The sequence below is a fragment of the Prionailurus bengalensis genome, chromosome B4, assembly GCF_016509475.1.
Source record: "Prionailurus bengalensis isolate Pbe53 chromosome B4, Fcat_Pben_1.1_paternal_pri, whole genome shotgun sequence".
NCBI lineage: Eukaryota > Metazoa > Chordata > Mammalia > Carnivora > Felidae > Prionailurus > Prionailurus bengalensis.
This window is the reverse complement of record NC_057358.1, coordinates 27,191,700-27,218,260: the sequence shown is the minus strand read 5'-3', so window position 1 is coordinate 27,218,260 and position 26,561 is coordinate 27,191,700. Positions and strand designations below refer to the sequence as shown.

Genomic DNA, 26,561 nt, shown 5'->3' with positions numbered 1-26,561 from the left:
AGATGAAACAACGGGGCCCCGGACAGGCTGAGCAGTCTACCAGGAAGCCAGGCTGGCTCCAGTCCCCTGTTTTCTAGCACCGCACTATTTGCTTCTAAAACTGAAAATTATTCCACAGAAAACGTCATGGAAGTTCTATTTCAATATGCCTCTATTTCGAACAGGAAGAAAGAAGGTTTCAAAAGTAAAAGAATATTGGAAATATGTAGTAGAAACAGGGTTTTATTTTTGAAAACAAAAGTGACTAATATTTTTAAAATACAATGTACCAATATTTTTACAGATCTGGCTTGGAATAGCTCGAATGCAGTGAATGAAGTGTCCGCATTCATATCTTAAAAACATGACCATTTTTGGAAATCACTACCAACCTGTTTTAATGTATATGTGAATAAGAGTACAGTACTTTGCTTGAAGAATAAAAAAATACATACTAAAGAGTACTATCAAATTCGGAAGTTTTATTGTATACACTGACTACATACGTACATATCTAGAAGTCCTTTTAAATGATTTCCACCCAGAGACGGATGTAGAGATCAACAATGGTTTGATCTGGAACCGGATTTTTACCGCTTTCTTTGTACAGTTTATTTAAAGAACATTCCGATCTCCTTCCACCTGTTCCCCGTGGCTGACAGCTCAAAGTGCCGGTGGAAAGGAGGCTTATCAGACTGAAACCATCCCAGAACTTCAGACCGGAAAGGGGCCCCATGAGAAGATCAGGGGAAAGTGGTTCCAGGTAGTCCAAGGAGCATGTTACCGGGGAAAACCAGTTCTTGGAGGAGGAGCCATCATGCCTGAGTACTAACTGTTCTTTTCCCATTGGTGCTGGTGGCATTTTCTGGACCGCTACTTTTTATGGATTCCAGCAGGCTTTTAATTCTTTCACTTGCGGGCTTCTTCCTTACCCCCTTGGCAAGAGACGCGCTGTTCACGACAGACGGCAACAGCAGGGCCGCCAGCCCCCAGGGCTGACTCCTCGATGAGGAAAGCCGATCTTTATCTTCCTGATTTAAAATCCAGGCACTTTCTCTGGCCAGATCAACAAATTTTTGTAGCTGGCTTTGACTTACATTTTTGCTGATGTTGAGAGAAGTTTCAAAAGGATTCTGAATGTGTAACGGAGAAGATTCAGGTTTGTTTTGTTCCCTTCCCTATAGATTGTTATAAGGAAGAGAAATGCATAAATACACGAAAAGCTCAGACAGAACAACCATTTGGTTTAATAAAATGTTAAAAAACATGTAAAATCCCAGCATGAACTTTACAGAGTAAAGGATTTCTTTCCTAAGGGATCCAGGTATGTGTGCATGTCATGTGAACATGTACTTCTGATTTTTTTTTTTTTACCACTGTAGTTCTGTGACTATTCTTTAGAGAAAAATAAATTAGGTTTATGAGCTATGGATGATGATGCTCAGATGAGAGGCACCTCAACTAAGTCAACCAATAGAAGTATTCTTAAAATAACACAATTTTTACCTAACAGGATAAAGCTAGGAAGGGTAAAAAAAATGACAAAGAAAAATAGCAGAAAATAAGATGAAGACACTTATTTTTTTTTTTAATGTTTTTTTTTTTAACGCTTTATTTATTTTTGAGACAGAGAGAGACAGAGCATGAACAGGGAGGGGCAGAGAGAGAGGGAGACACAGAATCGGAAGCAGGCTCCAGGCTCTGAGCCATCAGCCCAGAGCCCGACGCGGGGCTCGAACTCACAGACCGCGAGATCGTGACCTGGCTGAAGTCGGACGCTTAACCGACTGCGCCACCCAGGTGCCCCGAAGACACTTATTTTTAAGACTTGCTAAAAACATAATAGAAGCACACAAAATTAGAATCCTTAAATTAAATACGGTAATTAATGTTTCCCAAGTATAAAATCAGAAAGGAAGAGAAGGAACAAAGGATTATTCATTATTCATTTTAAAACACTGGAAGTTTCTTATTATATTCCTAAAGATCCAACTTCTATTCTGTGAGGCTCTAACAGGTACGACAACATCTCACAGAAGTAAAAGAAATGCTAAAGCTGTGATCACACGACCAGCAGGTGCAGTAGTCTCTACAAGCTTTTCCTCTTTCAAAGGCTATCACGTGTATTACTCAACTATTACAAAGCAAATGGCCAAGATTCCCCAATGTGAGCAGCATCTAGTGATTCCCTAACTTCTCTCATGCCCTAGCCAGCATGAGACCTAGCCAGCAGCAGTGGTCCTGCCTATCCATCATCTTTGAGCCCTAAGGGTAAAGTACAAAAAGGATAAAGAACTTCGTATGATCAGCGACCTTTTTCTCATATGGAATCTAACTCCATACTAGCTTGCATTTCAGAGCTCTGTGTCTCCTCCCCTGCCCTTCCCCACACTTTTTTTGTTGCTGTTAAACAAAATCTCCATGAGCAGGATAAGAGTTAGGCGAGAATGAACAAAGGCGAGCTAAAGAAACAACAGAAAAAAATACCTGAGGATGTGTTTTATGTAGCCAGTCTTACAATGGTTATAATTAAGTACCCAAATGCTAAACACAAACCCAGAGAGCTACCTCAAGTATCCCGCACCATGAACAAAGTTTGCCTAGGGTTCTGCTCTAGATTTTCTTGTTTTAGAAAAATGTCTATCATTCCAGCTACTCAGATGAACCAAAATCACAAATTCATTTCCCTAAATAAATTTAGGGCTCAAACTGACAGAATCACTAAAACCTCCATGGCTGTGTATCCTACTTCTTCCACGAACACAAAAGCAGTTTAGAAAGAACTGTATAAGGGCACCTGGGTGGCTCGGTTGGTTGAGGGTCTGACTCTCAATTTCTGCTCAGGTCATGATCCCAGGATCCTGGGATCAAGCTGCATATCGGATTCTGAGCTGAGCCTGGAGCCTGCTTAAGGTTCTCTCTCCTTCTCGCTCTGCCCCTCCCCCACTTGTTCTCGTTCTCTCTCTCGTTCTCTCTCTCTCAAATAAAAATTAAAAAAAAAAAAAAAACTGTAGCGGTGCTGGGTGGCTCAGTCGGACTCTCGATCTTGGTTCAGGTTATGACCGCGCACCGTTCTGGAGTTCGAGCCCCACCTCGGGCTCTGTGTTGATTGTGTGGAGCCTCCTCGAGATTCTGTCTCTCCTGCTCTCTGCCCCTCCCCTGCTTGTGCTTGCTCTCTCTCTCAGAAAAAAAAAAAAAAAAGAACTGTATATAAAATTATGTTTTCCAGACACATTTTTAGAATATATTGCGTATTTTGAAGGATGTAGTATTAGGTGCTGAAAGAGCTGGCTTTTGCTCTTCCAAATAATTAGGTGACTGATCTTATTCAAGTTAGGCAGCTCCTACAGGCTTCAATTTCCTTATTAGTATCTATTATTGCAGAGTTGAAATACAGTAACACATTAGAGTACTTTGTAAACTAAACTAATTCAGTATTAGTACAGCAGAAGACCAGATACTTAATCACCAATTATTAAAATATTATTTACCTGTCGGATATTTATGGAATTTTTATTGAAAGCGAAATTTCCAAAATATTCAAAAAATTCTTTCAGTAGTAATTCTGCAAGAAAATAAAACAAGGAGAATAAGAGGAAGGTCTATTTCAATTCAAAAAAACCGCAAACAGAGAAAGAAAACACCTACCTAGTGTTTCTGTGTTTCCCGAAGGTTTAATTTTATTCAAGTCACGAACAAAGGTACAGTTGTGGCCTTCTATTACACATTTATCTTCTGCATCTTAAATAAACAGAAATGGAAAATATTTCACACTCTATTTCAAAGATACTGGCCTACTTCAGAAGAGAAATTCAGAATTAACTAAATCAAAGTTACAGATGAATGTGTCCTATCATTAGTCAATGCTATGTACGTTTACAGTTAATAGGTCTTAAAACTCCATTAAAAAAAGATTTGAGACTAATTATAGTACAACGAAATTAGCATTACATTTTTTTTTTTTTTTTTTTTATCATACTAGAACTGTCTATCAACAACCCAATGACTCTTAATCTATCTTTTCGGGAAATCAGCTTCTCAGTTATACATGAAAATGCAGACAGTTCCCATCTTTCACCAGCTCTAATCTTGGCTCTATTTTTTTATCAATAATATTTAATCTCCTCTCCATTTCCGTCCTTACCACGCTTTCATGCATATTATTTTCAACAATTCATCCGTGACACAAACTGAATGCTCTGAGAGTTTTGAACAACCTCTGGCAAGTTCTAAAATGCAGTGATCTAGCAACCAGAATTCACCACGACATGGTAAATGGCATACTGGACGCTAGCATTCACCTTTTCTAATAGTATATGTACCTACAGAAGTAATCCCTTCCCTCATGATAAATATACAGCCACCATGAAATCCCTCAGCCATTCTAATCTACATTCCACTGTACAATCAGCAGGCAAATGCCCACTCTTCAAAAATCTAATTAACAGCCGCCTCATCTGAAAGCATTTCCTAATTCCAAGTGGGCCATCCTTGTCCTGTGCCCCATGAGCACTTGTCTGACTGCACTGTGACTGCAGGCACGCTTTCCACTCCCCTACCCCACTCTGGGATGACAAATGTCATGGTCCTATTCATTATTCCCCCTCCCCACATCCAGTCCAGCTACAACAAGTGTCTAGCATACAGCAGGCACATAACCAGTAATGTGAATGACCAATGAATGCCTATGATCCCCAGCAGGGGGATTAAATATAGAAAATAGAAAGAGATAAATAAGGGTCCTTCAAATTTTTGTCTTTTTATGTGTGTGTGGTGTTGGCATTTTTTGGGTAGACCTGGGTTACGAATGTAATTTCTCAAAAATTATTCTAGATCCTAACATGTTAATTTTAATAATTTATAGTACCCTGAAGAACTTGTTACACTTAGTTACACTTAGGTTTTTTATGGGACCCAGACACATGTTTTATTCTTTTACACTATCAATAGGTTATATTTCTTGTGACAACAGTGCCAGTCACATATGTCGATGTTCTTTTAGTTTCTCAGGAATGTATGTCCAATTAAAGCATTCCTACCATAGAAAAATGAGCTCCATGTCAAAATATTTCTAGGGCTAAGGTGTCTCTGTGACCACTGCTCTTCACTAAAAGGGTTTTTTAACAGAATGCATTAAAATTTGAAGGGAAAAAAAGTATCTTCTGATTTAAGAGAGGACCATCTTTGTTTTTTCAAAATCCCTAAGGCATTCAAACCTAGCAGCCTGGCGGCCAAGGCTCTCTCCTCCTTTGTCTGTCCCCCATTGTTTACTGTAACACCCAGACAACATCTACGCAGTCCAATATAACAGTCACCAGCCACGGGTGGCTATTAAAATAAAATATTCAGTCCCTGGACCACACTAACCATATTCCAAAGGCCTAAGAGCCACAAGTGACCAGCACCAACCCTATGTACAACATGGATACAGAACACTTCTATCATCATAGAAAGTTCTATTGGATAGTGCTGCCTTAGAAAAATGATTCTCAGGGTGCCTGGGTGGCTCATTCAGTTAAGCGTCCGACTTCAACTTAGATCATGACCTCACGGGTTGCAAGTTCGAGCCCCACATCGCGCTCTCTGTTGTCAGTGCAGAGCCCGCTTCAGAGCCTCTGTCTCCTTCTCTCAGCCCTTCCCCCACTTATGCACTCTGGCTCTCAAAAATAAACGTTAAAAAAAAGGAAAAAATTATTCTCAACCTATTCTGACACAGGAAGCCCTATCACTATTAGTTTAAACCTGTGGCACTTTTTTCTTAAAAGTATTATATGAAACACTGGCAAAAATTAATAAGTAAATACAAGCTCTCTCAGTTGTAAGGAAAATAGCCATGTAATAAGCAACTTAACTCATATTAGGAGCTTGATGACACATTCCTTCAACTTCACCTTAAGTGAACTTAAAAACTATGAAAAAGTAAGGTTATGCATTTACTAAATTTGATTTTCTGGCTTCCTTGGGAAACCTTAGAGCCTCACGGATTGGTACGTCAATTACTCTTTCGGCAGAGTACACATGACCAATGAAATTCACTGAATAATGTTCTCGCAGCCACAGCCAGATCGATAAACTTACCCACATTTTTTCAGGGTACTAATATCCACACTATAGTAACTCGTAATTAGTCACAGAGATCACTACTGGCACTTACCCAGGGGCTGCAGTACAGATAATCCTGTCTACGGGTTGTGTGATTGTTTATGTTAATCTTTCTGGTCAAATGAGCAAAATCTACGTTGTGCCAGCTACATGCATTTCTAATAAGTAACCTGAAGTTGAGAAGCACGAATATTAGGGACATAACAGGCATAAAGTTCATATGAAGGCTTACTATTTTTTTCTTCGATAACAAATCTTTTATGATGTCCTGTTTTTTTACGAGGAGCTGGAGCAAAACTTGAATACCTAAAAATCGTATAACTATATTCAGCTTCTATTATAACTATTAACAGGTCCAAACCTTCCAGAGGTCAGCAGTAATTAAATGGGATAAGCAAAAAGGTGATCCCTGCTGTACTAATTAACGCAGGCTGCTGCATACGGGGCAGGGAGTCCTATACACTTAGACATTAGACACACTGGCAGTTTGCTTCCTTCTAACCCACCCAGCCAGAACCCTTTTTGAGAATGCACATCCAAGCAACTGCCTCTCAAGTGCCTGGATGTAACCTTGAGAAGAGTGTAAGTGTTATGGTTATATCCGTGTTTCAAAGTAGCTTTACTGATTGTCTTGTAGCTCACTCAACTCCAGAATGCGACTCATACTTAGACACTATTCTTCACATATGTACATCTATAATATAGACTGTTCCCTATTAATCGCTTATGCTAATCAACAGACAGGTGAAGTTCTACCTGCTCCTCCCACCATGCCATATGCTCCAGTGACACTCAGCCTCCCTCGGAGGGAGCCTATACACCAGTTATGAGCACACGCTATGGGGTGAAGGTGATGAAACGAACACAAGCATCTATCTTCACCCCCTCCCAAAACACCTATGAACTGACAGTAAAATGACATAAAATCTTGAAGACAGAGAACAGAAGAAATAAGAACCAAAAATTTTTCAGTGGAAGAACAGATGGACAAGTAGCAAAGACTTAGGAACTCTGAAAAGACTAAATCCTAAACTAGTAGTAAAGAAAGCCAAAAAAAGGGATGCCTTGGGTGGCTCAGTCCGTTAAGCGTCTGACTCCTGATTTCAGTTCAGGTCATGATCTCGTGGTTTGTGGGATCAAGCCTCCTGTCAGGCTCTGTGCTGACAGTGCCCAGCCTGCTTAGGATTCTCTCTCTCTCTCTCTCTCTCTCTCTCTCTCTCCCTTCCCCACTCTCTCTGTCTGAAAATAAATAAACTTAAGAAAAAAAAAAAAAAGCAAAGAAAAAACAAGGCAGAGCTCTCTCCCAACAACTCAGGAAATAGAAACACCAGGTCTAACTGGAAGCACCATGACTGGAAGCTTCCTGGTTAAAGAAGCAGTTAGACTCCCCCAGATCTCTTCTTCCCTGACAGAAAACCTTTAGAGTACTTTGGAGTACTTGGAGAGGGTAAAAGGGAGGGTATCTACACGCGGAGCTACAAGGCATGGCTGTGGTTGGGAAAATTGTTCTAAAAGCAAGAAGAAAAGCACAGTAAATATCAAAGTTACAGCATGTTAGTAACTGGGTCTTCTGTTCTAGACCAAAACAAAAACAAAGCAAAAAAAAATTTTTTTTTAAGTCCTTTCTGGGGAATCTGAATAGCTCAAGAGGAATGACCTGGCGAAAGTGACATAAAAAGTGCCCACCAATGCAATAGTCCAGCTACACTGCCCTACAATGAAGCTCAGGGTCAACAAGCCCCACCTAAGCTCAGAGATTCAAATTAACTTTTTAGTTTCCAACTCAAACATGAGCAGAAAATCAAAGATTATCAGACACCTGAAGAAGGCCTCTAAGAGGACACGAAACTTAAAAAATGAAATAAAATGAAAAAAGCTACTTAGAAACAAAAGAGGCCACATAGGAAAGAATTAATTCACAGAATAATAGATGATTCTGACTATTCTGGGAAAAGATTTAGACAACCGGTAGCAAGTTGGAGATTCAAGTAATGTTAAGCACATAAAAAACTAAGCAAACAAACTATAAACTCCAAAGAACAGAAAAAGTTGGGTAGGAAAGGAAATTAATTTTAGTTTACTCCATGGATTAAACAGGAATAGCATTTACATAGTCATAATATATAGAATGCAAAGCAGGGGGGCCTGGGTGGTTCAGTTAATTAAGCATCCAACTCTTGATTTCAGCTCAGGTCATGATCTCGCAGTTTGTGAGATTAAGCCCTGCTTTGGGCTCTGTGCTGACAGCATGGAGCCTGCTTGGGATTCTCTCTCTTTCTATCTCTCTCTCTCTCTCTGCCTGTCCCTTACTCACATTCTTTCTCTCAAAAAAAAATAAATAAGCATTAAAAAAAAAAAGTGCATAGTAAAATTATGCTACAGCCATATTCAGAATATGAGGGGTGGAAGAGACGTGTGTATGGTGAGGGCTACAGGGGGAAGAAGATAATTCCTCTTTTTTCATAAAGGGAAGTCATATATGATGCTTAAAACTAAAACTCAAGAAACATGGTCATTGTTTTGCAATATATACAAATATTGAATCATCACACTGTATACCTAAAACCAATATAATGTTGTATAGGTCAATTATACTCCCCAACTAAAGAAAGAAATTGAAGCATTTTATTTTGAGAATATGGTTTAAAACAGCAAACAGATCATCTAAGAGTTAAAAGTGGTGCCCACAAAGGGCAAAACGACTCGAAGGCAGAGGCTCAGAGTGGAAGTTATTGTTATGAAATTTGTAGAATCTTTTACTCTTCAACTATTTAACTATGTGTATCTGTAACTTTGATAAAACTGAACTTTAAAAATCATAGTCCTTTTTTGGGACTCCTGGGTGGTTCAGTCGGCTGGGCATCCGACTTCGGATCAGGTCATGATCTCACAGTTTGTGAGTTCGAGCCCTGTGTCGGACTCTGTGCTGACAGCTTTGAGCCTGGAGCCTGCTTCAGATTCTGTGTCTCCTTCTCTCTCTGCCCCTTCTCTGCTCACGCTCTCTCGCTCTCTCAAAAATAAATAAACATTAAAAAAAAAAATCATAGTTCTTTTCACCAAACATCAATCATTAAGACAGTGAAAAGAGAGGGGCGTCTGGGTGGCGCAGTCGGTTAAGCGTCCGACTTCAGCCAGGTCACGATCTCGCAGTCCGCGAGTTCGAGCCCCGCGTCAGGCTCTGGGCTGAAGGCTCAGAGCCTGGAGCCTGTTTCCGTTTCTGTGTCTCCCTCTCTCTCTGCCCCTCCCCCGTTCATGCTCTGTCTCTCTCTGTCCCAAAAATAAATAAACGTTGAAGACAGTGAAAAGAGAACCACAGTTATGTATTTATTTGACACATAAAGACATACACATGTATCCATAACACGTGACAAAGGACTCGTATGCAGAACATATAAAGGATTCCTGCAAATGAATCCCTTAAAAAGGACAGATAGGTGGGACGCCTGGGTGGCTCAGTCAGTTAAGCATCTGACTTCAGCTCAGGTCATAATCTTGCAGTTCGTTGAGTTCAAGCGCCCCGTGTTGGGCTCTGTGCTGACAGCTCAGAGCCTGGAGCCTGCTTCGGATTCTGTGTCTCCCTCTCTCTCTACCCCTCCCCCACTCACGCTCTATCCCTGTCTCTCAAAAATAAATAAATATTAAAAAAAAATTTTTTTAATAAATAAATAAAAAGGACAGATAGGGGTGCCTGGGTGGCTAGGTCAGCATCCTACTCTTGATTTCGGCTCAGATCATAATCTCAGGGTTCCTGGGACTGATGAGCCCTGTATCGGGCTCTGTGCTGACGGCATGGAACCTGCTTGGAATTCTCTCTCTTCTCTTTCTCTGCCCCTCCCCCTACTTGTGCTCTCTCTCTCTCTCTCTCTCTCAAAATAAACACTTAAAAAAATGTTTTTAAATAAATAAAAAGAGAGAGAGTGCAAGAGAAAAACAGGCAAAAGACTGAAAGAAACATCACAAGAGATACCCAAATAGCTGACAGATACATATATGTGTATGAAAAGGGGGTCAATGTCATTAGGGAAAAGAAAATCAAAACACACCATGATGCCACTACGCGTGCATTTGGAATAGCTACCATAAAACAAGATAGTATCACGTGTTGGCAAAGACAGAGAGCAATTCGAACCTGTACATAACACCTGTGGGAGTTTACACTCTGGAGAACTGTTTGGCAGTGTCTATTAAAGCTGAATATACCCAAATCCTAAGACTCAGAAATTCTATTCCTAGTTTATACTTGAAAGACAGGAGTACCTATGCTCACCAAAAGATATGTGCTAGAATGATATGAGCAATTACTTGTAATAGTCCCAAACTACAAATTATTCCAATACCCATCAAAAATAGAATTAAAAATATCTTTTGGTATCTTCATGTAAAAGAATACTGTACAGCAAAGAGCATGAATGATCCACAAATATGCTAACAGTAGGAACGAATCTCCTCAACACAATGCTGAGCGGGAAGAAACCAGACACAAAGCAATACACACGACATGATGCCCTTTAGCTAAGAGACATAAACAGGTAAAAGCAAGTCCATTGTTGGGAAGGGGTGTGGGGATGTGTAGGGACTTGGTGGGAACACACCAGTACTTCTGCAGTATTTATTCAGTCTGAGTGATGTTCACTTGGGTGTATTCAGTTGGTCAAAATTGGTGTGTGTGTGTGTGGGGTGTGTGTGTGTGTGTGTGTGTGTGCGCGCGCGCGCGCGCACATACTTCTGTATTATATTTCAGTTACCTTAAGAAATTTAGAAAACCTCTCAACGCCTCAGTCTCTTCACCTATAAAATGAAAATATAATTCTGCCTCATAAGACTTGTTGGGAGGACTGAATGAGATGGTGCGTAAGATTTTTTAGCTAAATGCCTGGCACAGAGTTAGCACTCAAGAAATTGTTATGCAGTCAGTCACAGAGCTACCAATGAAAACTTTCTTCCATTCGGGGGTTTCTGCATCAACACTGCCAACAATACCGTACCCAGTCATTTCTTCCTCAAACCTTTAATTCACCACAGGAAAGAAGTCCTAAACAAAAAACTGTAATCAAACAACTGTTTATAAAAGGAAAATGCCACACGAAGCACTAAGCACAGAAATAAAAACAGTAAAACCAAAAAAGGAGAGAACCCACGATAAGAGACATGGGGGGGATGAGGAGAAGTGGAGATTATACAAAAACACAGAGAAACAGAAATTCAAGAATAACCAAAACATGAAAGTTGCCATCACGCTCAGTACAAAAAGTTTTCAATTTTATAATGTTCACCCAGCATCTGAAATCTATTTACTGAACTTCCACTATGGACCCAATCCTATGCCAGGAACAGAAGATGCAGAAATGAATCAGAGACTGCGTGCCCTAGAAAGGCCTGGCCACCTTGAGTAGATAAATCGGCTATGTTACAGCTGTCAACGAGCAGGTGTGCACCAAGGACTTGGAGGCCACCCGAGCACCACCTCCTGCGAGGAAGGCGGGAGGGAGCCAGACAGGGGTGACCTAACACGAGAGATCTGGGACTCGGTTTGTCTTCTTTCTTCGCTGGCCTAATCTTGAGGAGGTTCTCCACATAAACTGAGGAGGTAGCGAGAAAGCAATTTCAGGCAAAGACAGATGTAAAAAAGACCAAAACATCTGAGGATCAGCGAGGAGTTTAGAGTGCTGCCGCTCCCAATTTGCACAAAGAAGTGAATGTGAGACGAGAGGAGGAAAACGACGATCAAAGAGACCCCTAAATACAACTCTACAATGTTTGGACTTATTCTAAGCTCCAAACAGTGGTTTATCAAGTCCTAGAAGTGCTCATAGGTGTTCCACAAATTTATGCACCTTTTATTAATAAACAAACAGGCAAGCAAACGTATTTTTTCTTTTTTAAGAAATACGAATTGAGAGCCTCTATTTGGATATCAAGTGAGGGGCACGACTCAGAAGAAACAAAATGACTGTACACAAGACTTAACTCACTCAGCCCGTCAATCATAGAATACCCAAGACGATTTTGATTATTTCATGGTCTAACACTGTTTTCATTCATGGCCAGAGACTGGTGAATACATATCAATGTGGAACCACTGGTTAAAATCAGGAAGGGTAAAAAAAACATGGAATTTGACAAATACTTAAATGAACAGAAGAAGAAACTTTGATAACTTCTTCTTAAAATACTTCACCACATCCTTAATATACATTCACTTATGAAAAATTCTTTGATAGCAAATTCAAGATATCATTAGAACTTCAAAACCAAAGATAAAAAAGTAGCAATAATTCTGTCAAATTTGCTTTTTCATTTATTGACAATTCATTTCATTTATTGGCAATTTCAGAGTAGTAACGGCAACAACAAATTCAAACTTAGTGTTTAAAAGCTAACACAGAAAAATTTTAAACCACCAATGTGGTATTTTAAAACAGAAAATTAAACAATTCCAAAATCAGTCTTGTCCGTTTTGATGCCATTAGATGTGAATAAATTTACACTGTTTTAAAAAATAGATTTGAAATAAAAACTCAACATACTGTAAATGTGTCCATAGATCATATTCTTTTTCTAAAATAATTAACAGAAAGTTTTTAGAAAGTTACTGAAGGATTTCAAGAGAGAATAATACAATCAGAGATGAATTTGTGAATATCACTCTGCTAGTTATAGCTACATTGGTGGGAAACAAATGGGGCTGAGGAGAAAAGGCAGTAAAATGTTCCCAGGAAGGGAATGTCAAGGGCCCAACTCTGGGAAGAGTAGCAGTACGAGTAAGACTGGACTAGAGCCATCAAAATGTGAGGGATAGTTTGCTCCCAGCATAAACTTGCCTTAGTTCTTCCTACTTTCTACAGATTCTACTCTTTCCTTATTTGCTGAACTCCAAAAGTTCCATGATTTTTTTCCCAAAATGGTCTCTATGAGAGCAGTTTTAAGCATCAATGCACACAGCAAAGTTTAAAGAGGAAGCACTATTTACAGGTTGCTTACTGGTGAGGATCTCCCCACATTTAATATTTAATGCGTGTGTGTACGTATGTCTTACGTCTACCAGATTGAGTTACCTTAGAACAACGTCCATATCGTCACTGCACCAAAAAATAACACCTGATGTAGAATAAGTCACCAATAAATATTTAGTGAATGAATGACACCAAACAATGAGATGAGCACAGCCATGGATGCTGCCCATTTATTTCAACCTCAACAGTGAGATATGTGACCACTACCCTACCTTCTGAAAACTTCCCAGTTTCCATTAACCCATCATACTGAGCTTTTTTAAAGCTCAACTTTAAGCCATGCAGTACTTAACAGCGTTCACAGGAAGGAATTACTTCTAATTTGGATAAGAGAAAGTGGCATAGATGAGAGAATTTAGAGAAGTAACAATCCAGGCAGAAAAACAAACAGCATGAACCAAAGTGCTAAGACAGAATACAAGGAGTCATCACCATAGCGAGTGGAATGTGGGAGCACATGAAGAGGAGGAATGAGAGAAGGGGCTGGGAAATCAGGGACGGCTCCATAAGTGAAGATCTCAAATACGAAGCTGAGTAAACCGAGGTTTACTACACAGGGAATAAAATCTCTTTTAAGGTTATTTTAAACACGGAAGATTCAGGGATATACTTTAGAAGTATTACCCTGCAGCAATACACAGGACGGGCAGAAGATAGAGCATCTATACATTTTCAGTGTATCCCTTGTTTACCTTCCTTTTAGAATTTTTAATTTTTTTTAACATTAATTTATTACTGAGAGACAGAGAGACAGAGCATGAGCATGGGAGAGGCAGAGAGAGGGGGAGACACAGAATCAGAAGCTCCAGGCTCCAAGCTGTCAGCACAGAGCCCGACGTGGGGCTCGAACTCACAAACATCAAGATCATGACCTGAGCTGAAGTCGGACACTTAACCGACTGAGCCACCCAGGCGCCCACCTTCCGTTTAGAATTTAGAACTCTAATACTTTAATATCTCTTCTGGCAGTCTACCAAAATGTCAAATAATTTGTGACATAAATAACATAATAATTTTCAAATAATTCACCTAAGACTGCTTGTAAACTTTTAACTAAAAACCACATTTAGGATCTTTAAAACATCATGGAATAGTTTTTAGCTTCCTCAAAAATAAATCTGGGGGCACCTGGGTGGCTCAGTCACTTAGGCGTCCAACTCCGGCTCGGGTCATGTTTTCACAGTCTGTGAGTTCCAGCCCTTCGTCGGGCTCTGTGCCGATGGCTCAGAGCCTGGAGCCTGCTTCAGATTCTGTGTCTCCCTCTCTCTCTGCCCCTCCCCTGCTCATGCTCTGTCTCTCTCTCTCTCTCTCAAAAATATATATTATGTATATTATATATATAAAAATATAAATATAAATATAATTATATACATATATATTTAATAAATAAATAAATAAATTCATCTGGAAGTTCAGATTTGGAAAGCCATCCTGAAACTATGATCCACTCAGAAGCTGTATCTGGCATAGGTTTTTGTTTTTTTTTTCCCAAGGTCATTCCAGGCTTGGTCAACTAAGAGAGAGGCTCCACCTGTCTCATGATAATTGTAAACAACCTTGCCAACTGACACAAATAAGGCAGAACTTTAAAGACCTCAGCTTTGCAAATCCTCTGCTCTCATGACCCCTGGTGGGCATTAAAAAAATAAAAAGCACTTAAATTTTAGATACACAATGTTTTAAAAATACAGAAGACAAATTATATGACTAATAAACAAACACACATGTCTTTGATAACACATGGTAATTATATTATTTAAAACATCAGAAAGAGAAAACAGATTGCTTCTAGTCTTACCTGCTAGGGTTTTCAGGGAGTCTAGTGTTGGAAGAATAGGGGGTGATCTCCTCTGGAGAAAAAAGATGACCATCATTGTAAGAGAGAAATTTGTAATCCAAGAGCCAGGAATACTGCTCGTTAATGAGTGTGCTCGAGCCCAACATCGAATACTGAACACCAAGGCTCTCACTCGTGAATCAAGAGCACCATATATATAAAGGAGTTCAGAACTTTTCAAGGCAATCCTTCAAAAAAAAAAAAAAAGAATTTTCAAACCACCAAATTATGGCTCCAGACTAGAATAAAACATATACCTGGGAACATATGTAAATATCTTACCATTTCTGAGTGTATTCAGAACACCATGATCAGATAATCAGAAGCATTATGTATTTGCAACATAAAACTGAATGTGAATGGTTGATTATCAAACACATTCATTACCACTAAAATATTCTTTAAATGTTGACAATCATGATGTAGTTGTAAAACTTAGAATTTTTAAATCAAAGTTCCTAAACATGACTTAATTAAGAGAAACACTACAGATGTGCTCTTTAGTAACTATCTATAAAGACAGACACATTAGTAAGTGAGAGGCTCTACACCTGACTTTCACGCTTTGGTTATCTAGTTCTTGGCAAGCAAGGAAAACACTGTACTAATTTTATCAAGAGTATAAATGTCTTAAAACTCAGGCAAAATTACATACGTCTAACATTGATAAAAACCAAAACCTATGACGATAAAATGTCTTTTAAAGAAACCGACCTTTAGAGCCAATTTTCAAAAAGCTTCCTAGTCATAAGTTACAATGCAAAAAATTATTAATCAGAAATATTTTAAAGTTAAGCTCCTACTGATCAAAACATGTCTTGTAATGTCCCAAAGAACCGACAGAGGGCACAAAACCATTAAGGGTATCAACTTCAAACTGTGAAGTATCAAACATTTCCTTCCTGAGTTTACAGAGAACAGAAGAAATTGCAAATTAGAAATTCAAGGTGATTACATGTTTTATGTAAATGAATCTGAATTAAGTTGCAAATAAATGTCAAATAGTGCCAGGTATTCGATATAAAGAAACAATGCAGGAATATAAAAACCTGAAAGATTTTAGAACAAATTTTTAAAAACCTGTCCCAACAAGACAATAAAAATAACACTGCTACAGACACAGATGCCATTTTGTTCTATCACACATGCTATACAGAAAATATAATAATGATAGAAAACGCAGTATGTATACTTATTTTTACTCCCTTGGGCTACTTGAGAGAAATTCAGAAGTACTTAGCACTGCCTTGTTAGTGAGCAGGAGTTTAAGCAAAACTGCTCTTGAATGGATTTTCTGAATCTATTGTTAGTACAGATTATCTAACAGATAATGTAGTGAAATCTAATGCATGTAGTGAGAACACAACAGTTCTGACTTCAACTCCTGCATTGAGAAGTTTTCCCTGCTAAGAACAAAAACGATAAGGAGTCAGAGTAGGAAAGAACTTGTCACTCGCACCCCATTTTTTTAAGGAAATAGGCTGCTAGGATAATAAAATGAAAATATGCTAAGGAAAACACTTATACAGACTGAAGCTGCTCCGACCCACTTTCCGTCCGAAGCAAACACCATCTGGGTTTAGGACCCTAAGTTGTCTATACCCAGAGGTTCAGGGTCAAACCCAATGTGCTACTTTATTTTCTAAGTATACTTAGATGACTACATACAGAAGATCTGTTACAGGTGTTTTCATGGTATCACGCTATGTAAGGTAAGAACAATGAAACAGTTCTCCTCAGATGACGTTAGGTATGTTAACACTTCAAACACAGCGTCCTAACATTTTATTTATGAATACCAAAAAGCCAACAGATATATCTAAGAGAAAATATTTCCAATTTTTAAATCCAAGTATTCAAAAAATTTTGAAGTTATTATTAAAGCATGTATAAAAGTCCAAAGCCACTGTTTCTGTACAAGGAAAACTATGCTAACACCTTATGATATTCACATTTAAGATGACAAAACAAAGATATAGTACCTATTGTTAGTAGTCAAATCACATTGAAATCCAGAGGCCTGGTGTGAGAACCTCACGAGAGGACACCGAGCATTTAAGATTTTTTGTACACCCACACAACCAGGGCCAAAGTGGTCAAGGCATTCTCCTATCACAGACAGGATCTTCTGAGTTGCAATTCTTTCTGAAGGTACATTTTTCACTTGAAATTCCATCAGAAAATTTCCTGAGGTCTGAACAATAAAAACATTTGTAAACGGGAGCTTTTAATAAGAAGGAATTTCTTAAATAAACTCTCTAGAAGAAAGCTCTAAGTCATTTTCAACAAAACAAAACACAAAAAACACACATTCAAGGGGCACCGGGGTGGCTCAGTTGGTGAAGCGTCTGACTCTTGACTTCCATTCAGATCATCATCTCACGGTTCGGAAGATCGAGCCCCATGTCGGACTCTGCACTGACCGTGTGGAGCCTGCTCAGGATTCTCTCTCTTGCTCTCTCTCTGCCCCTCCCCTGCTTGCATTCTCTATCTCTCAAAATAAATAAACTTAAAAATAAAAAAGAAGAAGGGAGGCTGGGTGGCTCAGTCAGTTAAGCATCTGACTTCAGCACAGGTCGTGATCTCTCAGTCCATGAGTTCAAGACCCACGTTGGGCTCTGTGCTGACAGCTCAGAGCCTGGAGCCTGCTTCGGATTCTGTGTCTCCCTCTCTCTCTGTGATTCTGTGTCTCCCGCTCACACTCTCTCTCAAAAATGAATAAATGTTTTCAAAAAAAAAATCAATGGGGGTGCAGAGAGGGGGAAGGGAAAGGAAGAAAGAAAAATAAAGCAAGTATGTGGAAAGAAACTGAGTACCTCATGTACTCTTGATAATTTACACTTCCTAGTTCTGGTTCTTTCCTAAGACTCATTCACATTCCTTGCCTTGGGTTCTATGACACTTCCTCTACTTTTTTAAAAGTTTTGTTTAAGCTAGTCTGAGCTGGTATCTGTGAATAAGCAAAGAATATTAACTAATACGGTTGACAATTAAGAGGGGAATAAAAGACAGCACCCTGTCTTAACAAATAAAGGACTCGTTAAGCAAATTACAGTACATTCATTCAGTGGAATACTGAAAAAGATGCAGTAGACTGAACTGCCAAGACACTATTAACTGGAAAAAAAAAATCAGGTTATAATCTGCAAAAATAAAGGGTTTTATTATAAAAAAGAAGGATTTCTACCTGCAGAGGAAAAAAATTCAGAACAAAATTCATTACATTATTCATAGTAGTTACCTCTGCAAGTGGTGAGACCATCAGAGATATTTACATTATACATTTCTGGAACTATTACTTTATAATCAGAAAAAAAGACATTAAAAAATATACAGGTGTGACATGTATACAAACAATCCCCAGAAATAAACATGTTGTATTTTCTCTATTTCTGTCATCGAGACAAGCGTTTTATTAAACTAGGAAACTTTTATATTGAAGAAAAAAAATGGATTTCCTTTAAGAGCATCAAAATTTCAAAAATCTAGCTTAGTCCTTTTGTTAAAAGATCTTAATAACTTCTGGTTCCCTGGTCTATTCGATTTTAAAATTCAAACACATACCAATTTATATGGGAAGGAACCCAAACAAGAATAACCAACAAATAGAGCACAGAGCTACTCAACAGAAAAGTAAAGAAAAAGAAACATCTTCTATCAGGATAAAGCAGTACCAGAAGAAAGAGACAGATTAGAGGTGAAATAATCTCAGGATAGAAAAAAAAAGGGGGAATTGGGAGATTAGTATCAGACTAGTATCAGCTGTGTTGGATTCAGATGCAAAGCAAGGGTTAGAAGTACTCAGAAGAAAGGAGATAATGAGATTTTCACTACAAATGAGACAAAAATAAAATCGCTGAGGCAACAAGTGAAAATGACACCAGAGAAAAATAGATTTGAGTAATGCAGTAATTGAGTTCCAGTCTAGAAACTAGAACTAGCTGTGAACTATAGGCAGGAATGTGAAGTTACAGAAGGTATTCGCCAAATACTCTGCATCGCCTTTCTGACATTTAGGAGGGTGTCCCACTCCTGCCCCTCTAAAGTGAAGCACAGTCACGTGACTTGCTGTCGCCAATGAAATACGAAAAGAGGCTTCACAAGTCACTTCCAGGCAGAGCTTTAAAAGCTAGTGGTCCATTCTCCACTGTGCCTTTCCACTGCTTCGGTGCTAGAAGCATGGGCACGGGCGGTGAAAGCTGCTCAGCCTGGGTGCTTAAGAGACCCGTGCAGAGTGCCCCTGCTGACCTGCTTTGGCCACACAGCCTTAACAAGAGATTAACAGCGAGGTGCAGAGTTTGGGGAGGTGTTTATCACCAAAGCATAACCTGGCCTAATCTGGCTGATATAAGAAGCAAGAGATCAATAACCACATGGGGTAATTCTACTTAGATAAATGCACTCCACAGAGAAATAAAACACTGCATTATGGAATAAAACACTGCAATTATGGAAGACGCAGATGATGAAAAGCACATCTATAATGAGCAGAAATAAGACCCCCCCCCTAAATTACTCTCCTCTAACAAACAAATAAAAATAAGAGAAATTTCTCAGATAGCCAAATCAATAAACATTTCTTACGAATTTTGCTATTCCTCTGCCACCTCTTTGTTTCAGATAAATTTTTAAAAAATTTTTATGTTCTTCCTAGTTACTCTGGTATTATGCCAATATCTCATAAAAATAAAACACGAGGTAAGCGCCTTGCCCACAGCAATAATTTAGAGAACAGGATAGGACTTGGCCACCAATTTTTACTTCTGTTACCTAAATCCTGTAATACATAAAACCCCATCAGAAAAAGAAAAACCCTATTAGAAAAAGAGCAAGATTTTAGCTTAAAATTTTGTACTGAGTTGTCTGGGTGGCTCAGTCGGTTAAGCATCGGACTTTGGCTCAGTTACAGTCTCGTGGTTTGCAAGTTTGAGCCCCACTTCGGGCTCTGGGGGGTGTCAGGGCAGAGCCTGGAGCGAGTTTCGGATTCTGTGTCTCCCTCTCTCTTCCCCTCCCCTACTCGCACTCTGTCTCTCTCTCAAAAATAAATAAACATTAAAAAAAAATTTTTTTAATTTTGTACTAAAATGATCTTCGTGATAACTTAGGCAGCACATTTCACTTGTGAGCATCGTTCACACATTAAGAAACATGAAAGTTTACAATTTAGTTGCTAAATAACTTTCCCTTACTCATTAGCAAATCATCTCTTTCTGGTGCCTGTGATGCACAAAATATTCTACATAGTGCTAAAAGACATACAAGAGTCTAACACACTCTTCCTAACTCCCCTCAACTCGGACTGAATAAAATAAGCACCCAGAATTATAAAGCAAGGTGGTGTGCCAAAGGAGACACAAACCAAGAGGAGAGGAAGGAGAGTGCACAACTGCACAAAGCTGTCCAAGAGACTCTTTCATGAAGTAGGGGAATTTAAAAGTGCTTTTGGTTTTCATTACATTTCATTCTTAATATTTCTAGTAGCAAAGCTATTATAATCTTAAACACGCACATATTTCAAGGTACACATTTATAATACATCTCATTAGTTAAACCTACATACCAAATAACATCAAATTGCTTAGTGGGATTGGAGCACTGTCTCTGAAAACATCTTTTTGGAATACCTCTATATTTCAGAAATCTAAGACCCAACTAAAAGTTTCCAACGCTTACCTCTGCCTCCAACGGAAAAAACTGTGTGTTTCCTACTTGCATAAAAATGAAATAACTAGTAATATGGCTGCTGATGGTGATCAACATTGGAACACTTATTACACGCTGAGCACCGTCCTACGTGCTTCACATGTATTAGCTCGATGAAGCCCTCCGGCACTCCACAAGCCAGGTGCTATAGCACCAACCCAATCTCACAGCTAGAAAAATCTAGGCACAGAGAAGACCAAAATAACTTATCGAGGATCACCCAGCTAGTAAGTAGAAGAATTACTCTTCTGCAATTTGGCTCTAGAGCCCGGGCTTTAGCCATTACAGTATATTATTACACTCCTTGATTATTTAGCAAAGTCTTTTACTTAAAATAAAAATAACCTGCACAACTTAAGTGTCCCTGCCAGGAATTTAATACAATTTCAAGTACATGTTAGTCTTACTAAGAATGATCCATTTCATTTTTATGTGTTTTGTATTACTTTAATTCAGTAAGTATATACTGAGCAGAACATATTGAGTTATGCCAGGCACTGTGTGGGATAAGAAAATGAACAGACATGGTTGCTGCCCTGCCCTAGCTTACAATATAGTGGGAGGAATATATCAGCCTCTAACTAAACATAACATAGGAGGAATCTGCAGACAGAAATATGAGCAAGATACTACAAAAAAAAGAGTAATCAATTCTGAGAAGAAAAAAAATCAAGATGGTGTCAAGAAGACAAAGTAAGAACTGGCCTTTGAAAACTACCAGGGAACGGCAGTCAGGGAACAGTGGGAAAGAGCACTCCCCACTGAAGAGACAGATTAGCCAGTATTCATGTTCTAAAAGTGCCTTATAATTTGGTAATTAAATGATGTGATTGGAACACTGGGTAGACAAAGACATATAATGAGAAATCGTTACTAAAATTAATTAAGAGACAGATCATTTCAATACTATGCTAACGAGAAGACCCATTCTATGTCTGTGAGAAGATCCAATCAGTCTTTTAGGATAACTCCAGTACGGCCCGAAGATTGGAAAACCAAGACATGACACAAGAAATGAGGTAGAAAACAGCATACTGTGACATTAATCTAAGTGAGAGTTTATAAGGAACTGTGTCACTATAGCTTTGAGGATGCACATAAAGGGGGAGATACGAGAGATAACTTAGAATCAAAGAAGATGGCAAATATCAGGAAAACGAAAATGCCACTAATTAACATGTGAAACATACCTAAGCACTTTCATAAAAACTCACCAAGAGTATCTACAAAGAATGAAAGAAGTTTTATTTTCAAAATGGTAGGTTCAAGTGTCAACTGGACATCCACGTAGAGAAGATTCCTAGTTTGAAATACGTAAGAGAAGACAGAGATTTATAAAATCTACATTTTATAAACACACAGAAGCCTTTTCCAAGTTGTAACTAAACGAAAGCATCCCTTATATTGTGTGGGAGAATGGCAGAGATACTGGTTCACTTTACTTGTTACATATGCATGTTAATAAGAACTGAATGGAATATATAATTTCCAAACTCGAAGAGGAGAAAGTGGGATGAGGCAGGAATAAAGCAGCAATCCACAGGAATAAAAGGTAGAGGACAGAGAATACAGTCACTGGTACTGCAAGAGCATTGTATGGTGACAGATGTGACAAGACAGACACTTGTGGTGAGGACAGCATAACATATGATCTTTTTAAGTACTGTACACCTGAGACTTATGTCACATTGTGTCAACTGTACTTCACCTTTATTTTTTTTTAAAAAAGCAGGACTCCAACAGGAGGAAGGAAAAGGAAATGAAAAGCAAAGATAAAGCACTGAAAAACATAAATAAAAAATAACACAGTAAAAATGAACCCCAAAATTATCAATAATAATGAATAAACACATTGACTTCAAAGACTCAAGATCAGAGTAAAAGCACAAAATTCAGTGATCTGCTATTCATCAGAGATATTCAAAATACAGGAGCATGTATAAAGGCTGAAAATGAAGATACAGAAGATACGTGAAGGAAGTAACAAGTGGTCATCTTAACAAAAAAGAACTTAAGGAAAAAGCATGTATAGAGATAAAAGACAGAATTTAATGATAAATGAACCCAGTCAGAAGATATAATAATCATACACCTATATACCTACACGTTGCTAACACAGCCTTTGAACAAAACAAAAATCAAAAGAATTCCTAGGAGAAATTAACAAAACCAAACAAACATCATGAGATTTCAAAATATTTCAATAACTAGATCACACAGATTAAAAAAAATTAGTTAAGATACAGATCATTTGAGTAAGACAATGAATAACCTTGGCCTAATGGAAAAACTTCAGAACCCAAGGAAAAAATAATCATTTTATTATGTGTAGAATAGTCACAAAAAATGATTCTACGCTACACCAATACGAAGAAAGACTTTACAATTCCAAAGAGTTAATATCAAATAGACCATATTCTTTAACCACAATGTTTATTAAAGTTTAGAAATAAAGTTATAATTTTATTAAGTCCAAAGATTACTTTTAGTGACCTAAAGCAATACAATTACCTTGTTGGCGCTGAATTTTCCAATTTCATCCAGATCCAAAAACATGTCCAAGTCACATCCCAATTTCCCAAAACTGTTCACTGAAGAGCCAAAGGGTCTGACAGTACAGTCCAGGAAATACGCAGCCGCTATATCTTCAATAAGAGAACAGGTGAGGTATCGGAGCTTAGTGTTCTCCTCTGTTAACTGCAATTCCTTCAGCAGAGTGTTCAGCTGATCATCTATCTAGCTGGCCAAAACAAAAGCAGCAACATACAGAAAACGTACAGGTCACATAAGATAGTTGCCATTTTACTTCTAGAGATTCGATGGCTCTGGAGACCGAGCTGAAAAACATGTACTTTTTTCCTTCCACCCTAAAAGCAGATGTTTTAAAAATATCCTTTAAAAAGGACTGAGGAGAGGGGCGCCTGGGTGGCGCAGTCGGTTAAGCGTCCGACTTCAGCCAGGTCACGATCTCGCGGTCCGTGAGTTCGAGCCCCGCGTCAGGCTCTGGGCTGATGGCTCAGAGCCTGGAGCCTGTTTCCGATTCTGGGTCTCCCTCTCTCTCTGCCCCTCCCCCGTTCATGCTCTGTCTCTCTCTGTCCCAAAAATAAATAAACGTTGAAAAAAAAAAAAAAAAAAAAGGACTGAGGAGTGATGATGATAATAATAATAAAGTGTAAAACCATAGAAAAATAAAAAAAAATAAGTAAATGAAAATAAAAATACAAATGTTGGCACTTCAATCCACAACTAAATTGTCAGCATCTCTGTGGTTGGGGCCAGTAAGCAAAATTCTGGTATGTTTTATAGGTAATTCTGATGAAACAAGTTTAGGAGTCAATTGCTAGCCCAGACCATGATCCATTTATTCGGCAAATGGTTACTAAGTCTCTACGGCTAATGGTCAACCAGAGTATGGTTAGTCAACCAGTCTGCATATAACCTGGGGATCATGTGTCCAAGTCTCTAACCTACTCAAGGAATCTGGGTATTTAATATTTAAATAGAATACACTCATGCCCACAGCTTACGCACCCTGAGAAAATATCCCTCACAATGTCTTTGAGAATTATGGAGACAAGATAGCTGGTATGATCTGAGTTGTGCTGTATGTGCAAAATACACACCAGATCTGATGATTTTTTTGAAACAAAAACCTAAAATATCTCATTAATAACTGTATAGTGATTATATGCTGAAATGCATATTTTAGATTTATTGGTTTAAATAGTTAAATTAATTTCAAAAAAAAAAAGGACTGAGGAATGATGACATCAGCAAAAATCAAAACCACTACATTTCTTATGCAATATGTATAAAGTATTGTTTCAGGAAAATGAAAGTAGTTAAAATGCTCCAGAAAGAGGTCAAAACAACCACAAAGCTAGACATTTTAAACAAAGTTGGGGAGGAAGAAGAACCAATGTTAAAGGCAGGAAACACAAGAAATAAGCAATGCTTCAGGTAACCAAAGCCCAAGATCCCTCAACTCCTCAGAATAGTAATCTTGCATCTTCACCAGAAAACTGGTGTTAAAAACATCACCTTTTGAAATTGTGCACTGGAGTATTTAAAATAAAAATCATAGCTTCAAATGCCCATATTCGGAAAAAATATTGAAAATAACTGAACTACATGTTCAAATCAAGAAAAACAAGTAACAGAGAGTAAAGAAAATGTGTAAGGTTAGAAATAAAATTTTTAAAATTAGAAAATCAAAACAAAAAATAGCCCTTTGATCAAAAACATGAACTGATAAAGCCAAAACTAATATAAACAATGTTAGGGCAGCAAAAATAGATTAAATCAGAAATGAGGTTTTGGGTTTGTTTTTTTTTTTTTGAGATACTTCTTATTTTTGAGAGAGCACAAGTGGGACAGGGGCAGGGGGGCATGTGGACAGAAGATCCAACAAGCTGACAGCAGTGAGCCCAATATGGGCTCGAACTCAAGAACTGTGAGATCATGACCTGAGCCGAAGTTGGAAACTCAACTGACCGAGCCACCCAGGTGCCCCAAGATACTTTTACATTTATAGAAAAATGCCAGGTACAACTATATGCCATTATTTTGACTGAAGAAAGAAAACCTGAATAGTCCAAAGGCTGAAAACTCTGTAAGACTGTGGTTACTTGCCAGGCATACAAGCGGAGTGTGGGGGAGGAGAGTGGGGAAGGACTGCTTTCACTTTTCACTCAACATATTCTGTAGTCTGAATATTTTATAAAAACCTATAATAAAGAAAATAATGTCATACACACACACACACACACATTTTTAGATATTGGAGAAGTATACCTACAAACTTACACTTTCTGCGTAACAAAGTAACTCAAGAAGCTTCTTGCTAGAAGGAGGTGCATGAATACTACATTGTACACGTGACTGTTCTGAAGTCGGGTTTGACGGATTCTTCGTCTTTAAATTGAAGACACGTGATCTGAATGGAATTGCAGCCTCTGTGCCCATACTTGGAGTACGAGTTCCATTCTGCAGTGAAGTTACACTTTCTTTTTGACAAAATTCTACAACAGCATAAAGACCCTATGCCAAAAATGTAAGAAAAAACAGAACACATCTCAGACTGATATATTTTAAATAGGATTTTTGCTCAAATTTCCAAACAATTATTGTAATACTAAAAAAATATTGATTTTTTAAATTTACAAATGATATACTTCTAACACAAGCACTGGTTTTAATCATTACAAGCAGATTAAGAAAAGGAACACTATAAACTGGTAAGAGTCAACAGAAGCTGAAAACAATGATGAAAGAGAAAATTAAAAGGCAAAACAAAAATCCCCTCCCCTTGGACTTTATCAGTAAGAGACTACTTAAAGGATTCAAATAATGGAATCAGTCAGTTATAAATTACATAATCCCATAGTAATAATACCATAAGGATTTTTATTCTCCTATAAAAAGATCATTAAAGAAATTTAAAGAGGGATGTAAGATATCAAAAGAGAATCTAACTTTACCACACTGCAAATAATGAATGGAACGTTTAACTTTCAAAAGCGTGAATGTCAGACTGTTTTTCAAATACTTACAAAGCTCTCGTAGAAGAAATGATTATTAATAGGTCCATGTTGGGATAAATATTTTAGAAACTTTTTTATACTGATTTTATTTGGACAATGTATCAAAACGGTTCGCTGTGCCTGTTCTCGTCTTTCTTTCTGCACCTCAGAGAATGTCTTTTTGGGAGTCCTGCCTTCAGGGCCTATGAATGAGACAAAATATTTCCAACACAAAAACACAAACACACAAATATAAAATGTAAAGCATATTTTGATAAGGCATATACAGATTTTATAGCTGACTAAAACCACTTTATCCAAATCTCATCTTCTTTCTTCTTCACCTGTAAAAGAATGAAGCTATACTACTTTCGATTTTCATTTACCATTCTCCTGTAATGATCA

At 38.2% G+C, this 26,561-nt stretch overlaps 1 protein-coding gene across 1 annotated transcript in view; it reads right to left on the bottom strand.

Annotated features, from left to right (window-relative positions):
- Window positions 1-206: 206 nt before the first annotated feature.
- LOC122473704 (mitochondrial poly(A) polymerase) overlaps window positions 207-26,561 on the bottom strand; it is a 32,492-nt gene continuing 6,137 nt past the window's right edge. Inside the window, exons 2-9 of the mRNA XM_043564319.1 lie at window positions 26,187-26,359; window positions 25,441-25,674; window positions 23,146-23,370; window positions 16,914-17,125; window positions 14,893-15,119; window positions 3,628-3,720; window positions 3,471-3,544; window positions 207-1,157 (exon numbers count right to left, since the gene is read on the bottom strand). Of these exons, the coding sequence (XP_043420254.1) occupies window positions 795-1,157; window positions 3,471-3,544; window positions 3,628-3,720; window positions 14,893-15,119; window positions 16,914-17,125; window positions 23,146-23,370; window positions 25,441-25,674; window positions 26,187-26,359 (1,601 nt within the window). The 3' untranslated portion in view covers window positions 207-794. The remainder of the gene's footprint in view (window positions 1,158-3,470; window positions 3,545-3,627; window positions 3,721-14,892; window positions 15,120-16,913; window positions 17,126-23,145; window positions 23,371-25,440; window positions 25,675-26,186; window positions 26,360-26,561) is intronic.